Source organism: Rhamphochromis sp. 'chilingali' (genome assembly GCF_963969265.1).
Source record: "Rhamphochromis sp. 'chilingali' genome assembly, chromosome: 2".
NCBI lineage: Eukaryota > Metazoa > Chordata > Actinopteri > Cichliformes > Cichlidae > Rhamphochromis > Rhamphochromis sp. 'chilingali'.
The window spans coordinates 4793859-4808657 of record NC_137930.1 but is presented as its reverse complement, the minus strand read 5'-3'; the positions used below and the strand labels follow the sequence as shown (position 1 = coordinate 4808657).

The window sequence follows — 14799 nt, the reverse complement described above, 5'->3', positions numbered from 1 at the left end:
TGAACAAAGCATTATGCAGACGAACAAGACTTTGATCTGTTTATCACCCTTTAAGTTGTTGCTGGAACCAAGCTTTTTTTGAAGTTTGTTGTTAATGATCAAAGAAGAAAGCAAAACTCACTATTCAAACGATGCAAGCTGTCAAGTAAAATCAATATATATGTGATTGTGTCACAAATAACAACAAAAACATTTTTTTGTGTGAAATAAGGCCAGCAAAAGATCAATCTAAGTTTATTGTTACCAAAGACTTTATTATGATCTCAGCTGATGTTTCCATTCAGTGTTACTAAAGTACATTATGTTAGAAGAACAATCTTAATAGTCTATATGATATAACTTTAGCATTTGCATCATAAATCATTGCTTTTTTGTTGCTGTATCATATTTCATTAACTGTTTGATCAGAAGATCAGAAGTGGGCCTGGTAGGCCAGCAAGTATCCATCGTTGTACATGTAGATCTGCTTGTTGGTGGGATTGTAGCTCAGACTAGCCACTCCTTTAGCTACCTTCTCCAGTCGTTTTGCTAGTGAGTTGTCTTCTTTGCCTGTGGCTGTGTCGAAGGCGTAGAACACCTCCTCCTGGTACTCATTAACATAACGAGTCGCGTACATAACACCGCACACCATGAAGGCGTTGCTCACTGCCTTCTTGAACAGCCTTGTTTCCCACGTCTGTGTCACGTTGAGAGTCTTGGTCTCACCATCCCAAACTAACCGGCTGATCACAAGGTTTCCATGGTTACCCAGAGTGGCATAGAGAGCCCACAGTCCTGTTTCATCTGCCTCTACATCAATATCACTATTGAGCCGGCAATCGTAGTAACAATAGGGGAACTTGTTGTTGAAACCCACACCGGTGCCTGGAAGAGTCACCCGTTTGACCTCGTTGGTCTCCAGGTCGTACCGGCAAACGTCTGCAGAGCGGTAGCAGTTATAGTACAGAGCCTTACCGTACAGCACAGCACTGGGACCCTCAATGGCGTTGGGATGGCTGTACGATGAGGCAAATGTAAAGTCTTTGTGGTTTGTTGAGGCCATGAAATCTTCATAATTTTGGTAAACACGTAGAGTGTTGCCCCAGATGTGGTTAGTTGCCAGAGGCTGAACCCAGTAGCTGTATTTCTGGTCCTCGTTCTCCATCTGGGCTTGTTTGCCCCATGAACCAGAGATGTAGCTCTTACCAAAAGGACTGAGCTTGGTTGTTACAGGGTCACTGATGCTGGTGATCAAGCCCTTAAGGCAGTTTCTGTCCTGGCCTGGAAACAGAGAAATCAGAAGGAATGCCAAGTGATGACATCAGAAATTTAAAAAAAGAAACATCCTCTATATAGACTGAATTATTTACTGGAAAACCAAATGCTTGGATGTCAATACATTTTTAGTATGTGTAAAACAGATAAAGAGGTGAATCACTCTATTAGGATTTTTTATTTCCACACAGTGTCAGATTGTTATCAAAAGGCTGGGTACATGCTTTGGAAACTTTTTTCTTCTCCCTCTACACAAGCATTGCAATATATTTGCAAAAAACACTGGAAAAACTGTCAGACTGAAAAACATATTTTTAATATCATCAGTTTTAAACCTGCATTCTCTTTAATGACCAGCAGGGGGTGTCTTCTGGTTTCAAAATGACTTGTAGGAACTCTGTGGTTGACAAGCTGGTGATGAGTGTGTGGTTTCATTCAACATTTAAACACAATATACAAAACAGTTAAGTTTGTATTCAATATGATTCAAAATTGGTGACTGAGCCCATAAACAGTAAAGTGTTAATAGAGGTTAAATAAGTTAAATAAAGTAGAACACCTTTTGGAGCCACAGCCTCACGATCTGGTGGCCTTCAGATAGAATCCAGGTTTTTCTGATATTTATATATACTGCTGTATTTGAGCAGTCACAGTGCTTTCTTATTACAAACCTCATTCAGCCATTCACACACATTCAACAAGTGATTTTTTTCTGTCCTTTATTAGAGACGATAGCTAACCACAGTATGCTTACAGTTGGTGTACGCACACACATACCTCTGAAGTCTTTGGGGATTGATTTGCAGGACTCCACATTATTCTTTAGGTAGCGCAGTTTCTCCTTTACAGCCTTCATGTTAACTAAGTCAGCTGTTTCTAACCTGTCCACATGTGTCCGCAGTTTAACCACCTGCCACACGGTCAGAAGGTTAATTCATGGGAACACCCATTACATTTCATTTTTAAACAGACTTACTTATTTTCATTTTATCATGACTAATCGAATGTAATACATTTTTTCTCATTCTTCATATTTTTTCTTGTTCTAGCTTGTGACTGATATATTGTAGCATATTTCTTGTATTACAGATTTGTTTTTGTTTTTTTAATGCATTGTGTTGCCACTTGCAGTTTCACAATACCTCTTTGGAGAGCTTCTTTGTCTGTGCATTGTTCAGCTGGCTGTGGACAACACCAACATCTGTCTCTAGCTGGCTGAGCTGCTGGCCCAGAAGGCGCAGAGACAGAGCAGAGTACAGGCCCTGGTTGTGCAGGTACTTGTAAGGCCCCAGCCTGGCTGTCAAGGAGGTAACCTGAGCCTGGATCTGAGGGAGACGCTGGCTGGATATCTTCAGCTGCAAGGAACAAAGAAGCATAAAAAAAACTTCTGTGTCACATCTTGATAACTGAATGACCAGAAAGACCGTGTGAGAGGCTGAACTCAAGCAATTTTGTGCGATCTCATAACTAGTGAAATAAAAATACAATTTGTTTTCACAACCTGCCTGGAAGCTTTGGTTGACTTGTTTATTGAGATTACAGATGTGTACCTTGAAAAGTGTTTAAGAAGTGCTGTTTGTGTTTTATCTGTTCTGAACATGTGAAAAATATCTTCCTGAATAAATTATATTTAATTAGCTAAATTAGCTAGGGTAAAAAAAAAAATAGCATATTGTACAACTAAAAAAAAACAAAACTGTGAAGCACAACAATGATAAAACCATTTTCACAGTAATAGTTACTTCATGCAGCAAATTTCAGGGTTAAAACTGAGGCCAGTGCTTAAGTGCCTAACTACAGTTCCTCTAATAAGATAAGATAAGATAGAACTTTATTAATCCCTCGGGTGGGTTCCTCTGGGAAATTCGACTTCCAAAAAGCACAGCAACGACCGAAGTTACAGTTACAGAATTGTTATATATATATATACACACACACACACACACACACACACACACACACACACACACACACACACACACACACACACACACACACACACACACACACACATATATAAATACAGAGACAAATATAAATAAAATATACAAAGGGGATAAATAGAATAAATAGGAATAAAAAATAAAAATACAAGTGAATTGCACATTTCAAGTATTGAGTCTATTGCACTGTTGACTATTTACAAAAAGTATTGCACAAGGTATTGTACAGTGAGGTGAAGAGGCACTACAGCTTAGTTGTTCCCCCCTCCTTTGTCCTCCTGTTTCCCCTCCCTCTCCCCTCCAGAGAGGAGTTAAACAGTTTGATGGCGTGTGGGACAAAGGAGTTTTTAAGTCTGTTAGTTCTTGTCTTGGGGAGAAGCAACCTGTCACTGAACAGACTCTTCTGGTTGTTAATGGCCGTGTGCAGAGGATGCCCAGCATTGTTCATAATGTCCAGCAGTTTCTTTAGTGACCACTTGAGGCTGACCATTAGAAAAAGATTGAACTAGCACGACTTGTTTGAAAGGGATGCCAGGAGAAAGCCTCTTCTCTCTAAAAATAACATGGCAGTGTGGCTTAGATTTACAAAGTTAAATCCAAATAATCTACAAGATTTCTGGAACATTTTCCATTTGACAGACCACAGTCCACAGCACCACAGTTAGAGAAAAACAAACACAGCATTGCGGTGTCAACCATGAACTTCTCTGTATAGCAGAGTAGTCTAAAGTCAGATGTGAGGACATTTGTCCAGCAGCTAAAGCTTGGCCCAAACTGGGGCATACAATGATCCTAAGCACAGCAGGAAACTATGCCTGGTTTGCTGCTTCGAGTTGCTGAAAGAGAAAAGAATCAATGTCTTGTAATCCACCAAAGTCCTGTCTTCAGCCTGATTGAAATGTTGTGGTGGGACCTCAAGAGATCTGTGCAGAAATAAATGTCTGAACTGAAGTAACGTTGTAGACAGAGTGGGACAAAATTCCTCCGCAATGAAGCTGATAAAGTCAAGGCATGTGCTTAGTTTTTGCGTTTTGACTTTGTTTTTGTTAAATAAATAATAAAATGATGTAATGTGACATGTTGCAGTTCATTTGATTTTTGTCTTAAAATAATTGGTTGAGGACCAGATTTCTTTTTTATTATGACAGAGGTTGTACTTTTTTTTTGAGACATGAGTCTCAGCAGTACACTCATACATTTTCTTGCTAATACAGCTTACTAGCATAAGCTATTAACATTCACAACTGTCATCCAAACAGAGTCACTTGTGGTTCCAAAAAGTTAACATGCCTGTGGCCAAAACGCTAACACTCAGGCTTCTTCCAAAGCCTGTGGAAGGCATCACGCTACTCACTTCCAACTTTTATGTACATTATTCCCTTAACTCCCCGCAATTCCTTGTCAATCAATCCTCCATGCACCACAGATACCGCAAAATGACACCTCTACACACACATACATGTATATATATACTTAGACATTCTATGCTATCCAGAAATACTCCCCTGCTCCTTCACACTCTCTTTCCACACTTTGATGCATTTACCTCCTCCTCTGTCCTGCCTTCCAGTGTCATATGTTTTTTATTACACTTTATTATTTTAATAAATAATAGAGGAAAGAATAAAGACAAAATATATATTATAAAGAATGCATCACTGATGTATATGGAAACTCTTGACATTGAACAGAATGGGGTCATTTTATTTATATTTTTGTTAGTCAGGGTGGAATAGATTGACATTTTCAGTCTGACATTCAAGAAATGTACCGACAACAATAATCTGAAATGGAAGTAGAAATGATGACACTAAAATAAACGAATTCCTACCTGTTCCGCCAGGCTGTTCATAGATCCTTCACAGGTATGAACCTGCTGTAACACAGTCTCATACTTCACAACAGGGAAAGACCACACGGTGGAGTTTACCTCACACACACATGAGTCGTCCTTCTTCAGGCCGAGCACCCGCTGAGCCTGGCCATCACTCTGCAGTCACACACAGTAACACTGATGTAATATACAATAGATATTCATAAAATAGTATACATTCCAACTTTATGTTCTGTTTTCAAGTGTAGGATGTCAGGTACAACTCACTGTGACCGTGAACAGCAGCAGAATCAGCAGCACCATGTTTACAGTTGGAGGAATGAAGCCAGAACTGATACCAGCAACTTTCTGCTTCTCTTTTTGCTAAAACAGCAGATCTGAATGGACACACCTACCAAGTTTGGTATTCGACACTACTTCAGAGCCTTCAAAACATCTGCACAGATGTGAAACTCTAAAGAGTCCAAACTCTAGAATTTCACAACAGCTATGGTCAACTCAGGAGTTTTCCACTTCCTCACTTCTTTTATGCAATATCTTTTTTTTTATTTTGCAATATCCTCTGCTTATACCTCTGTTTACAAACTCATTTAGGAAACTTCTCACGCAGTTCTCAATAATGCCAGAAAAAACTCGACACCTGGGCAAACAAACCCAAACATGTTTTATACTTTAGATTAGGTTGTTATTTGAACCTTCTGAGGTCTACTTGATGATTGGTGGTGACCGGTCATGCAAATGCAAATAATTTTTGTTGCATGTAGGAAAAAATAAAATAAAAAATTGTCAAAATTTGGGAGAACAATTTTGATAAAGAACAAAATTCAACTTTATTTATTTTTATTTGTTTATTTTTGTTAGTTTGTTGGTGGCAAATTTTGTTTTACTGTGTTTACGAGGCAGCAGCTTATATGAAGTGGGGGAGAAAAGGGGAAATTGTAAGGTAAGAATGCAGGGAGAACCAATTGAATTAATATCCTTCAATGTAAATGGAGTTCTAAATCCGGTCAAAAGTAGTAAGATTTTGTCTAAATTAAAAAGGGAAAAGGCACAGGTGGTTTTCCACCAGGAGACCCACCTGAGTCAATCAGAACATGATAAATTGAGAAGACAAGGTTTTAAAAACGTATTTTTGTCTTCATACAAGGGAGGACATAGGAGAGGAGTTGCTATACTTATTTCAAATACAATTACTTATGAACATATATCAGAACTACAGGATGGGGAGGGAAGGTTTATAAAAATTACGGGTAAAATTGAAGGTCAGGAAATGACGTTTATAAATGTGTATATTCCTCCGGGAAGTAACTGGACAATATATAAACAAATATTTGATTTAATGGTGAATTCAGAAGGTCTGGTAATCTGTGGAGGTGATTTTAATGTCTGTGAAGGTTCTCAGTCATCCAGGTCATTGTAGTCAAAGGAGCTTGCAAAGAAAAGCGTCTGGACTTCTTTAAGTTGCTTGAAGACATTTCACCTCTCATCCGAGAAGCTTCTTCAGTTCTAAGGTCAAATGGTGGGGAGTCCCAGATTTAAACCTAGTGGGAGTGAGGGACAAAAGGACCCCCTGATGATCCTCTAATCGCCTGAGCCAAGGTGTGAAACTCTGTCCAAAATGTGAACAACTTTTCGAGGATGCCAATGTTCACATTTTGGACAGAGAGGACAGATGGTTTGAAAGAGGAGTGAAAGAAGCATCTATGTCCACTGTGAGCGACCATCTTTGAACAGAGGCGGGGGTTTACGACACCAACTCTCTGCCATCTATAATCCAGTTTTGAGATCCCTTCCCAGACGCCTTAACGCCCACTCACATCCTGGGCCATCTGACCTCAGGAATTCGCATGATAAGGTGGGGCCAGGTTTCACAATGAACACACCCGAAACTCTGGCTGATTGGGACCCACGCCCAGTTTCACACCTTGGCTCAGGCGATTAGAGGATCATCAGGGGTCCTTTTGTCCCTCTGTGGGGGGGTCACTCCCACTAGGTTTATATCTGGGACTCTCCACCATTTGACCTTAGAACTGAAGAAGCTTCTCGGATGAGAGGTGAAACGTCTTCAAGCAACTTAAAGAAGTCCAGACGCTTTTCTTTGCAAGCTCCTTTGACAGGTGATTTTAATATTAGATTGAATCCTAAACTAGATGTGTCTGGAGCATCGATTAGCTCAAATGCTCTTACAAAAAAAATTTAATCAATTGATGGAGGAATTATCATGGCTGTCGGGGTGAGCCGTGTGGTGTAGGAGAAAAAGGACCCAAAATGCAGGCAGTGGACTGGTGATGAGAGTGATGTTTTATTTACAGAAGTGGAGCGACCGAACAGGCAGTGAGAAAAGACAAATGACTGAAAAAACCTAGACTGGAAAAACTAAATGACAAACCTAAGCATGAAACGTGGGCTGCAAATGCAGAGAGACGTCGTTACACCGAGAAACACAGACGATCCGACGATGAACAGAAGCCAACACACACTATAAATACACACTAGGTAATGAGGAGATGACATGCAGGGGTGGACACAGCTGACACTAATGGACATGATGAGAAGCAGACCTACAAAGTAAAACCGGAAACACAGACTGTTTTACAACAAAACACAGGGACCTGAACGGAGCACAGAAGGGAGACACAGGTAGGGATAATAAACACGACAACCAACCCAAAGAATTAATACAGAATCAGAAGAAACACCAAACACAAGATGAAACCAAAAAGAAACACAAAACGCTGGGTCAACGACCCAGGATCATGACAGGAATTGGGGATAATTGATGTTTGGAGAGAGTTGCATCCTAAAAGCAGGAACTATACCCACTACTCCTGTCCCCATAGGACTTATTCTAGAATAGACTATTTCTTTATGTTCAGTAATGATTGTACTAGAGTAAAGGGATGTCAAATTAAAACGATAGATCTTTCAGATCATAGCCCTATTTCACTGTCTTTGAGTTTAGAGAAGAAAGCAAGGAAGGTGCTGTGGAAACTGAATTCAACCATACTAAACGATCCCATACTAAAACAAAAGTTAAGAGAAGAAATAAAGGATTTTTCTTGAATTAAATGATACCGGGTAAGTGTCGCAAATCATATTATGGGATACCTTAAAGGCAGTAATGAGAGGAAAAATAATTTCAATGACCTCCCATCTGAAAAAGATAAAGCTTCAAAAATTAGTCAACCTTCAGATCAAATCAAATCAAATCACTTTTTATTGTCACATCACATGTGCAGGTACATTGGTACAGCACATGCGAGTGAAAATACAATAACATAAACAGGCAAAATATACGAATGGCTAAATCTGAAACTAATAAATATATGTACACTATATAATAGTATATGCAAAAAAAAAAAAAAAATTAAAAAATTTCTGGATGTGTATACTAAATGTTTTTCTACGTGTGTGTGTGTGTGTGTGTGTGTGTGTGTATACACATATTTTACAAATTAAATAGAGTCAATACATAAAATATATAAAATATACAGAGTGAGACATGTGCAAAACAGTGGCATTACTGTACAGTATGGAGTGCATAATGTTGAAGTTCCAGTAGTGAAGCTGAGGTGTCTATGAAGTGTTCAGCAGTCTGATGGCCTGATGGAAGAAGCTGTCTCTCAGTCTGCTGGTTCGGGACCGGATGCTGCAGAACCTCGTTCCTGATGGAAGTAGTCTGAACAGTTTATGGCTGGGGTGACTGGAGTCCTTGATGATCCTCCCCGCTTTCCTCAGGCACCGCTTCCTATAGATGTCTTGGAGGGAGGGAAGCTCTCCTCCAATTATCCGTTCAGAGCACCGCACTACTCGCTGGAGAGCTTTGCGGTTGTAGGCGGTGCTGTTGCCATACCAGGTGGTGATGCATCCAGTGAGGATGCTCTCAATGGCACAGTGATAGAAGGTCCTGAGGATGCGGGGGCTCATGCCGAATCTTTTCAGTCTCCTGAGAAAGAAGAGGCGCTGCTGCGCCTTCTTCACTGTTTTGTTTATGTGTACTGACCACGTAAGATCCTCAGCCAGATGGTGATGGGGGTGTGTACTTCTCTGCACCTCCGGAAGTCCACTATCAACTCCTTTGTCTTTGCGACGTTGAGGGTGAGATGGTTGTCTTGACACCAGTGGGTCAGGGCGCTGACCTCCTCCCTGTAAGCCGTCTCATCACCGTTGGTGATAAGACCCACCACTGTAGTGTCGTCCGCAAACTTCACAATGATGTTGGAGTTGTTAGTGGCTGTGCAGTCGTAGGTGTAGAGTGAGTACAGCAGAGGGCTCAGTACACACCCCTGTGGAGCACCAGTGTTCAGTGTGATGGGGGATGAGTTGATGCTGCCCAGTCTGACCACTTGGCGTCTGTCAGACAGGAAGCTAAGGATCCAGCTGCAGAGGGAGCTGCTCAGTCCCTCTGTCCAGTTTCCTGTCCAGCTTCGAGGGAACGATGGTATTGAATGCTGAGCTGTAATCTACAAACAGCATTCTCACATACGTGTCTCTCTTCTCCAGGTGTGACAGGGCAGTGTGTAGTGTCAGGGCTATGGCATCATCAGTGGACCTGTTGTGGCGGTATGCGAACTGTAGAGGGTCCAGTGAGTCGGGTAGTGCAGAGCAGATGAAGTCCCTGACCAGCTTCTCGAAGCATTTGCTCACGATGGGGGTCAGGGCTACAGGTCGCCAGTCGTTCAGGCAAAGTTAAAACAACTACAACGGGAAGATGGATACAAAGGTAATTCTGAGATTAAAAAAAAGAAATAAAAAAAATAAAGGTCGAAATTGATGAAATTTATACACAAGAAACTCAAAAGAAAATTCTTTTTTTAAAGCAGAAATATTATGAGATAGGAAGAAAATCCTCTAAAGTCTTAGCCTATAAACTGCGTAAACAGAGATTGGAAAACACAATTCTTAAAATAAAAAATCCTCAAACAAAGATAATGGAAAATCAATTAGAGAAAATTCAAGAGAGCTTAGAGTTGTTCTATAAAGAACTGTATACCCAACCACAAACAACGGATGAAATAAAACTTGATAATTTTTTGAACAAATTAAAACTACCAACTTTAACGAATCTCCAAAACGAAAGTTTACTCCAACCAATAACAACCAAAGAACTTCACCTGGCAATATCTAAATTAAAAGTAGGCAAGACCCCAGGTTCGGATGGGTACACTGCAGAGTGGTATAAAAACCTTAAAGAGGACTTGCTTCCTATTCTATTGAATACATTCAACTGGATTATGCAAAAGGGTAAATTACCCCCTTCGTGGAAGGAAGCAGTTATTTCCATCATTCCCAAAGAGGGTAAAGATAGGACAGAATGTAGCAGTTATCGACCGATTAGTGTATTAAATTTGGACTATAAACTATTTACAGCAATTCTGGCACGGAGGTTAGAAAAAATCTTACCTGACATAATAGACCTGGATCAGTGTGGTTTCATCCAACAAAGGCAAAGACTGGACAACATAAGGCGTTCCCTACATGTTATTGAACAAATGAACAGAGATGGGGTCCAGGCAATGTTGGTGGGACTGGACGCTGAGAAAGCCTTTGATTCAGTCAGATGGCTTTTTCTTTATAGGGTACTGAAGACTTTTGGTTTTCACAATAAATTTATTTTAATAATACAATCCCTTTACGATAAACCAAGGGCTCGCGTGAAAGTCAATGGAGATTTATCTGAATCATTTACTCTAGAAAGAGGGACCAGGCAGGGTTGTCCAGTCTCACCACTTTTATTTGCACTTTATATTGAGCCTCTTGGTCAGTTTATAAGAAACAATACCAAAATTAAAGGTATTGTAGTTGCTGGGGAAGAACAAAAAGTTGCAATGTTTGCAGATGATGTCTTGGTCTTTTTGAAGGAACCTGAAGAATCATTTGAGGAGTTGATGTCCTCTCTATCCGTTTTTGGGGAACTGTCAGGTTATAAATTAAACCTAAACAAAACACAGGTAATGACACTAAACTATACAGCATCTAACACTTTACGAGATAATTATAATATAAATTGGGAAGCTGAAACACTTAAATACTTGGGAATAATTCTAACTAAGAATATTTCTAATCTATCACAAGTAAATTATGGTCCCTTGTCACAGGCCATAAAATTTGATTTAGATAGGTGGAATCTGGTGCCTTTCTTAAATTTAAACTCAAGGATATTAGCAGTGAAAATTAATGTACTCCCAAGACTCCTCTATTTATTTAGAACTTTGCCTGTTGAAGTAAGTCAAACACAGTTTGGGGAATGGGACAAATGGATCTCACGCTTTATTTGGCATGGGAAAAAACCAAGAATTAAATTTAGATCTTTACTATTATGCATCTCAGGTCATCCCCCTGCTGCAATGGTGTAACCCGAATTTGAAAGCTAAGTGGAAATCCATAGAATTCAATACAACCCCTAAATTCCAACTACAAGCCTCAATTGCGGATAAAAAATTGGCAGACCGTTTAAAAGATAAAGGACCATGGATTAGCCACACTTTAAAAATATGGAATAAAGTGACTAAAATATGTGGTAGTGAACGAATACTAAAAGTATTTAGATGGTGTGCTTATGACACAGATTTTAAATCAAATGAAAGTGATAATAGATTTCAGTCCTGGATAGAGAGTGGACTAACAACATTCCATTCCTTCACACATAAAGGGACACTACAGAGTTTCCAGTCCTTACAAATAAGAAATGGCTTAAGACAAGTAGATTTCTTCATGTTTCTTCAAATGAGGGATTACTTTAATAAACACTGCAATATCCCAAACCCAAATATGGTTGAGTCAGAAATTTTTAAGATGGTTAAATTAGCATATGATAGTTCTCTGAGAAAGGCAATCTCCAAACTATATGATGTGCTCCTTCAAGCAAGGAAGGATACTACTCAAAATGTTAAGATTAAATGGGAATTGGAATCGGGGATGGGTATAACAAACGGGAACTGGGAGAGGATTTGTAATTTTCATTGGTACTCAACAAGTTCTTTATCTTGGAGAGACCACTGTTGGAAGAACATTATTAGATTTTTCAAAACCCCTCATCAAACTAAATATAAAAATGGGACAGCAGAATGCTGGAGAAGATGTGGATCAGAAGAGGCACATCATTATCTTTGGGACTGCCCTAACTTAAAAAATTACTGGCTGGGAATCCATAAAACTTTGTGTGAGGTTTTTAAGATAAAATTTGACATCAATTTTGTAAATTTGTACTTGGGCTTGGTTGCTGGCTCGGTCCGGGGAGGGGACACAAAACTCTTACAAGCGCTATTAGCGGCCAGCAAAAAATCAATAACCAGAAAGTGGTTAAATCCAACTCCACCAACACTTGAGGATTGGTTTAATGTGGTTTTCGAAATATTTAAAATGGAAAAATTGACATTCTTTTTAAAAATTTGGAAAGACAAATTCTACAAAATATGGAATAAATGGATTAGTTTTGTGTCCCCCATCCGCCCTGAATTTAGGTAAGACCAGCCCTGAATTGGTGTATCTTGGTGTATCTCCCATGTATCGTACAATGTCAGGTTGACCCTCAACTTCATAATATGTACCTAATGTAGTTTTTGTAAATAAGTTAAACATGCTGCATTATGTAACACATTGTCAAGCCAATGAGTTAATTTTATTTTTTTGCTATCAGAATGTAAAACAAAAGGACTAAGAAAAAGGGTTTTGTTTTTTGTTTTTTTTATTTTTCTTTTCTCTTTTTTTGACTAAATAATGTCAATGCACTTTATTGTAACAAGTCCCTTTTTTTTTCTTCAATAAAAATATAATTTAAAAAAAGAAAAAGATAAAGAACAAAATTCACGTCTTCTGACTACATAGATTTTGGTCATCAGTAATGATGACGTCAGGGGTGACAGTGTGGCAGGTGAGCTTGTCAAAGCTAGGAGGTAGAATTTCTTGTTTTCTTAGTGTATCGTGTTAAATTAGTGTTGATATGTAGCAAACTGTGATCTATATTACAGCAAGAGCTTTTCGACCAAACTAAAAGCAAATCCAGCATTACTTTAAGACATGAACATCATAAATTAGCTCATCTCATCTGGGACCCAACTGTCGACTCTATCCATCATTAAATTTCCAGTTAGAGATGTGCAAAATACTCCAAATACTGTAAGCATGGGAAACTAACTGTAACACTAAGTGTAAGGGTACCACAGTTAGAGAAGTTAAGCACCTATTTGTATTTAACAATGAACACTTTTGAGTGAAACTGGATGGCTGGACAAAGCAGTTAAGGTCAGTTCAAAGCAAAGACCAGAGCAGAGCAGATGGTGACGGTTGTTTTTCCTTCATGTTTCCCATTCCCTCGTCATCCCTCTGTGTAGATAGCCCTGTGTCTTTTTCTGCTTGTTGCTGGTTCGTCTACGTGTTCTCATGCATTTCTCCCGTGTATCACCTGCTGAGTTCTTCATGTTCCCCAGTCCCGTGTCTCTCATTGTTGGTCTGCACGTTTCCCCATTTCAGGTTTTTATGTTTCATTTCTAGGTTTCTAGTTCGAGGCTTTTTGTAGGTGCTTTCAGTTTAGGTTTTTGTGTTAGTCTAGTCGCTGCCAGCTGCCGTTTGTATTTTGCTTGGCCACTGTAAATAAAGCTCACTCTCAGTAAAGTCAGTGCCTGCACTTTGGGCCTTCTCGCATCTCTCCATACGTCTAACACCGCGGCCGTGACAAGTTTCCTTTGCAAGAGTTACCTGTCTGAGAAATTATAATTTAAAGCACCCATATCATGTCACTGGAGCCCATATGACTGTTTCTCTGACTGTGCAATCAGCAGTCATAGCTGTCTGAAGAAGACTGTGAATGTGGCCTTCATGGTGAAAAATCCATGACTCTGCAATGTTGTGTTTGCCCAAACAGCAGAGGAGTGGAGTACTGCAACAGATCATCAATCATTACAATCAGTGACCTAAACACAGCTGAGATGGTTTGGGATGAGCTAGAGCAGCGGTTCCCAAACTGTTTTTGCTAGGCCCCCCTTTTGTTTTACAAGACAAATCGTCACGGTGTGATTATTTTACATTTAGTTGTTTTTTTTCCTGTGTAATAATATTCAGCATTGCTATCAATACATTTTTCAAAAATACCTCTCTGAGCAAAATGGGTTCAAAATATAAACGACTGTGGGATACTGTTTGTCCGTGATTTGAACCGAGGGAACAAATCGTGACAGGACTCGTGACTCTCGTCAGTAATTAAGGAGATTTAAGCCCAGGGAAAGGTGAGCTCTGGGCCAGAGTGCCATTAGTGTGGTTACAGCTAGTGAGCTGAGTGTTTGCGGTGTTTGCAGCTAGTAAGCTGTGTTTTTGTGGTTTACAACTAGTGAGCTGCGTGTCTGTGTTTGCAGCTGGAGAGCTACACTCTTTTTGACTTACTTTGTACTTTATTGACTAACACTTAAGTTTTGTTTGTTTCTTTAAACGGTGATAGCGGCTTCTCCGTCTCTTTTAGTTAGTATTAATAGAAACTTCAATAAAACTCTTTGATTTAACCCTTTTGCCTCTGTCTCCTTTTCCTGACCCGGACACCTTTTGTTACTCCCCCCCCCTCATCGCCTGGACTCCTTTAGGGGAACGTAACAAGTGGGGGCTCGTCCGGGATTGTTGAAAAGGGAGTTTCAAGTTTGAATTGGTTTTTGATCATCTTGCCTTTTCTCACCTTTAGAGATTCAACTTCCCCAACTACCCAGTTAAGTTAGGTGAGTGTCCAGCTGAGCTTATTAAGTTCTTCCTTCTGGCACTCTTTTGTTGTTTTGCCTTTCTTAT

At 39.6% G+C, this 14799-nt stretch overlaps 1 protein-coding gene across 1 annotated transcript; it reads right to left on the bottom strand.

Moving 5' to 3' along the window:
• Positions 1-294: 294 nt before the first annotated feature.
• Positions 295-5387, bottom strand: LOC308392740 (olfactomedin). The gene is made up of 5 exons (XM_080875944.1): positions 5299-5387; positions 5029-5187; positions 2397-2609; positions 2032-2164; positions 295-1260 (listed from the first exon to the last, which is right to left on the bottom strand). The coding sequence occupies exons 1-5, from the start codon at positions 5332-5334 to the stop codon at positions 413-415; spliced, it is 1389 nt and encodes a 462-aa protein (XP_080732070.1). The 5' UTR covers positions 5335-5387; the 3' UTR covers positions 295-412.
• Between the last annotated feature and the right edge of the window lie 9412 nt (positions 5388-14799).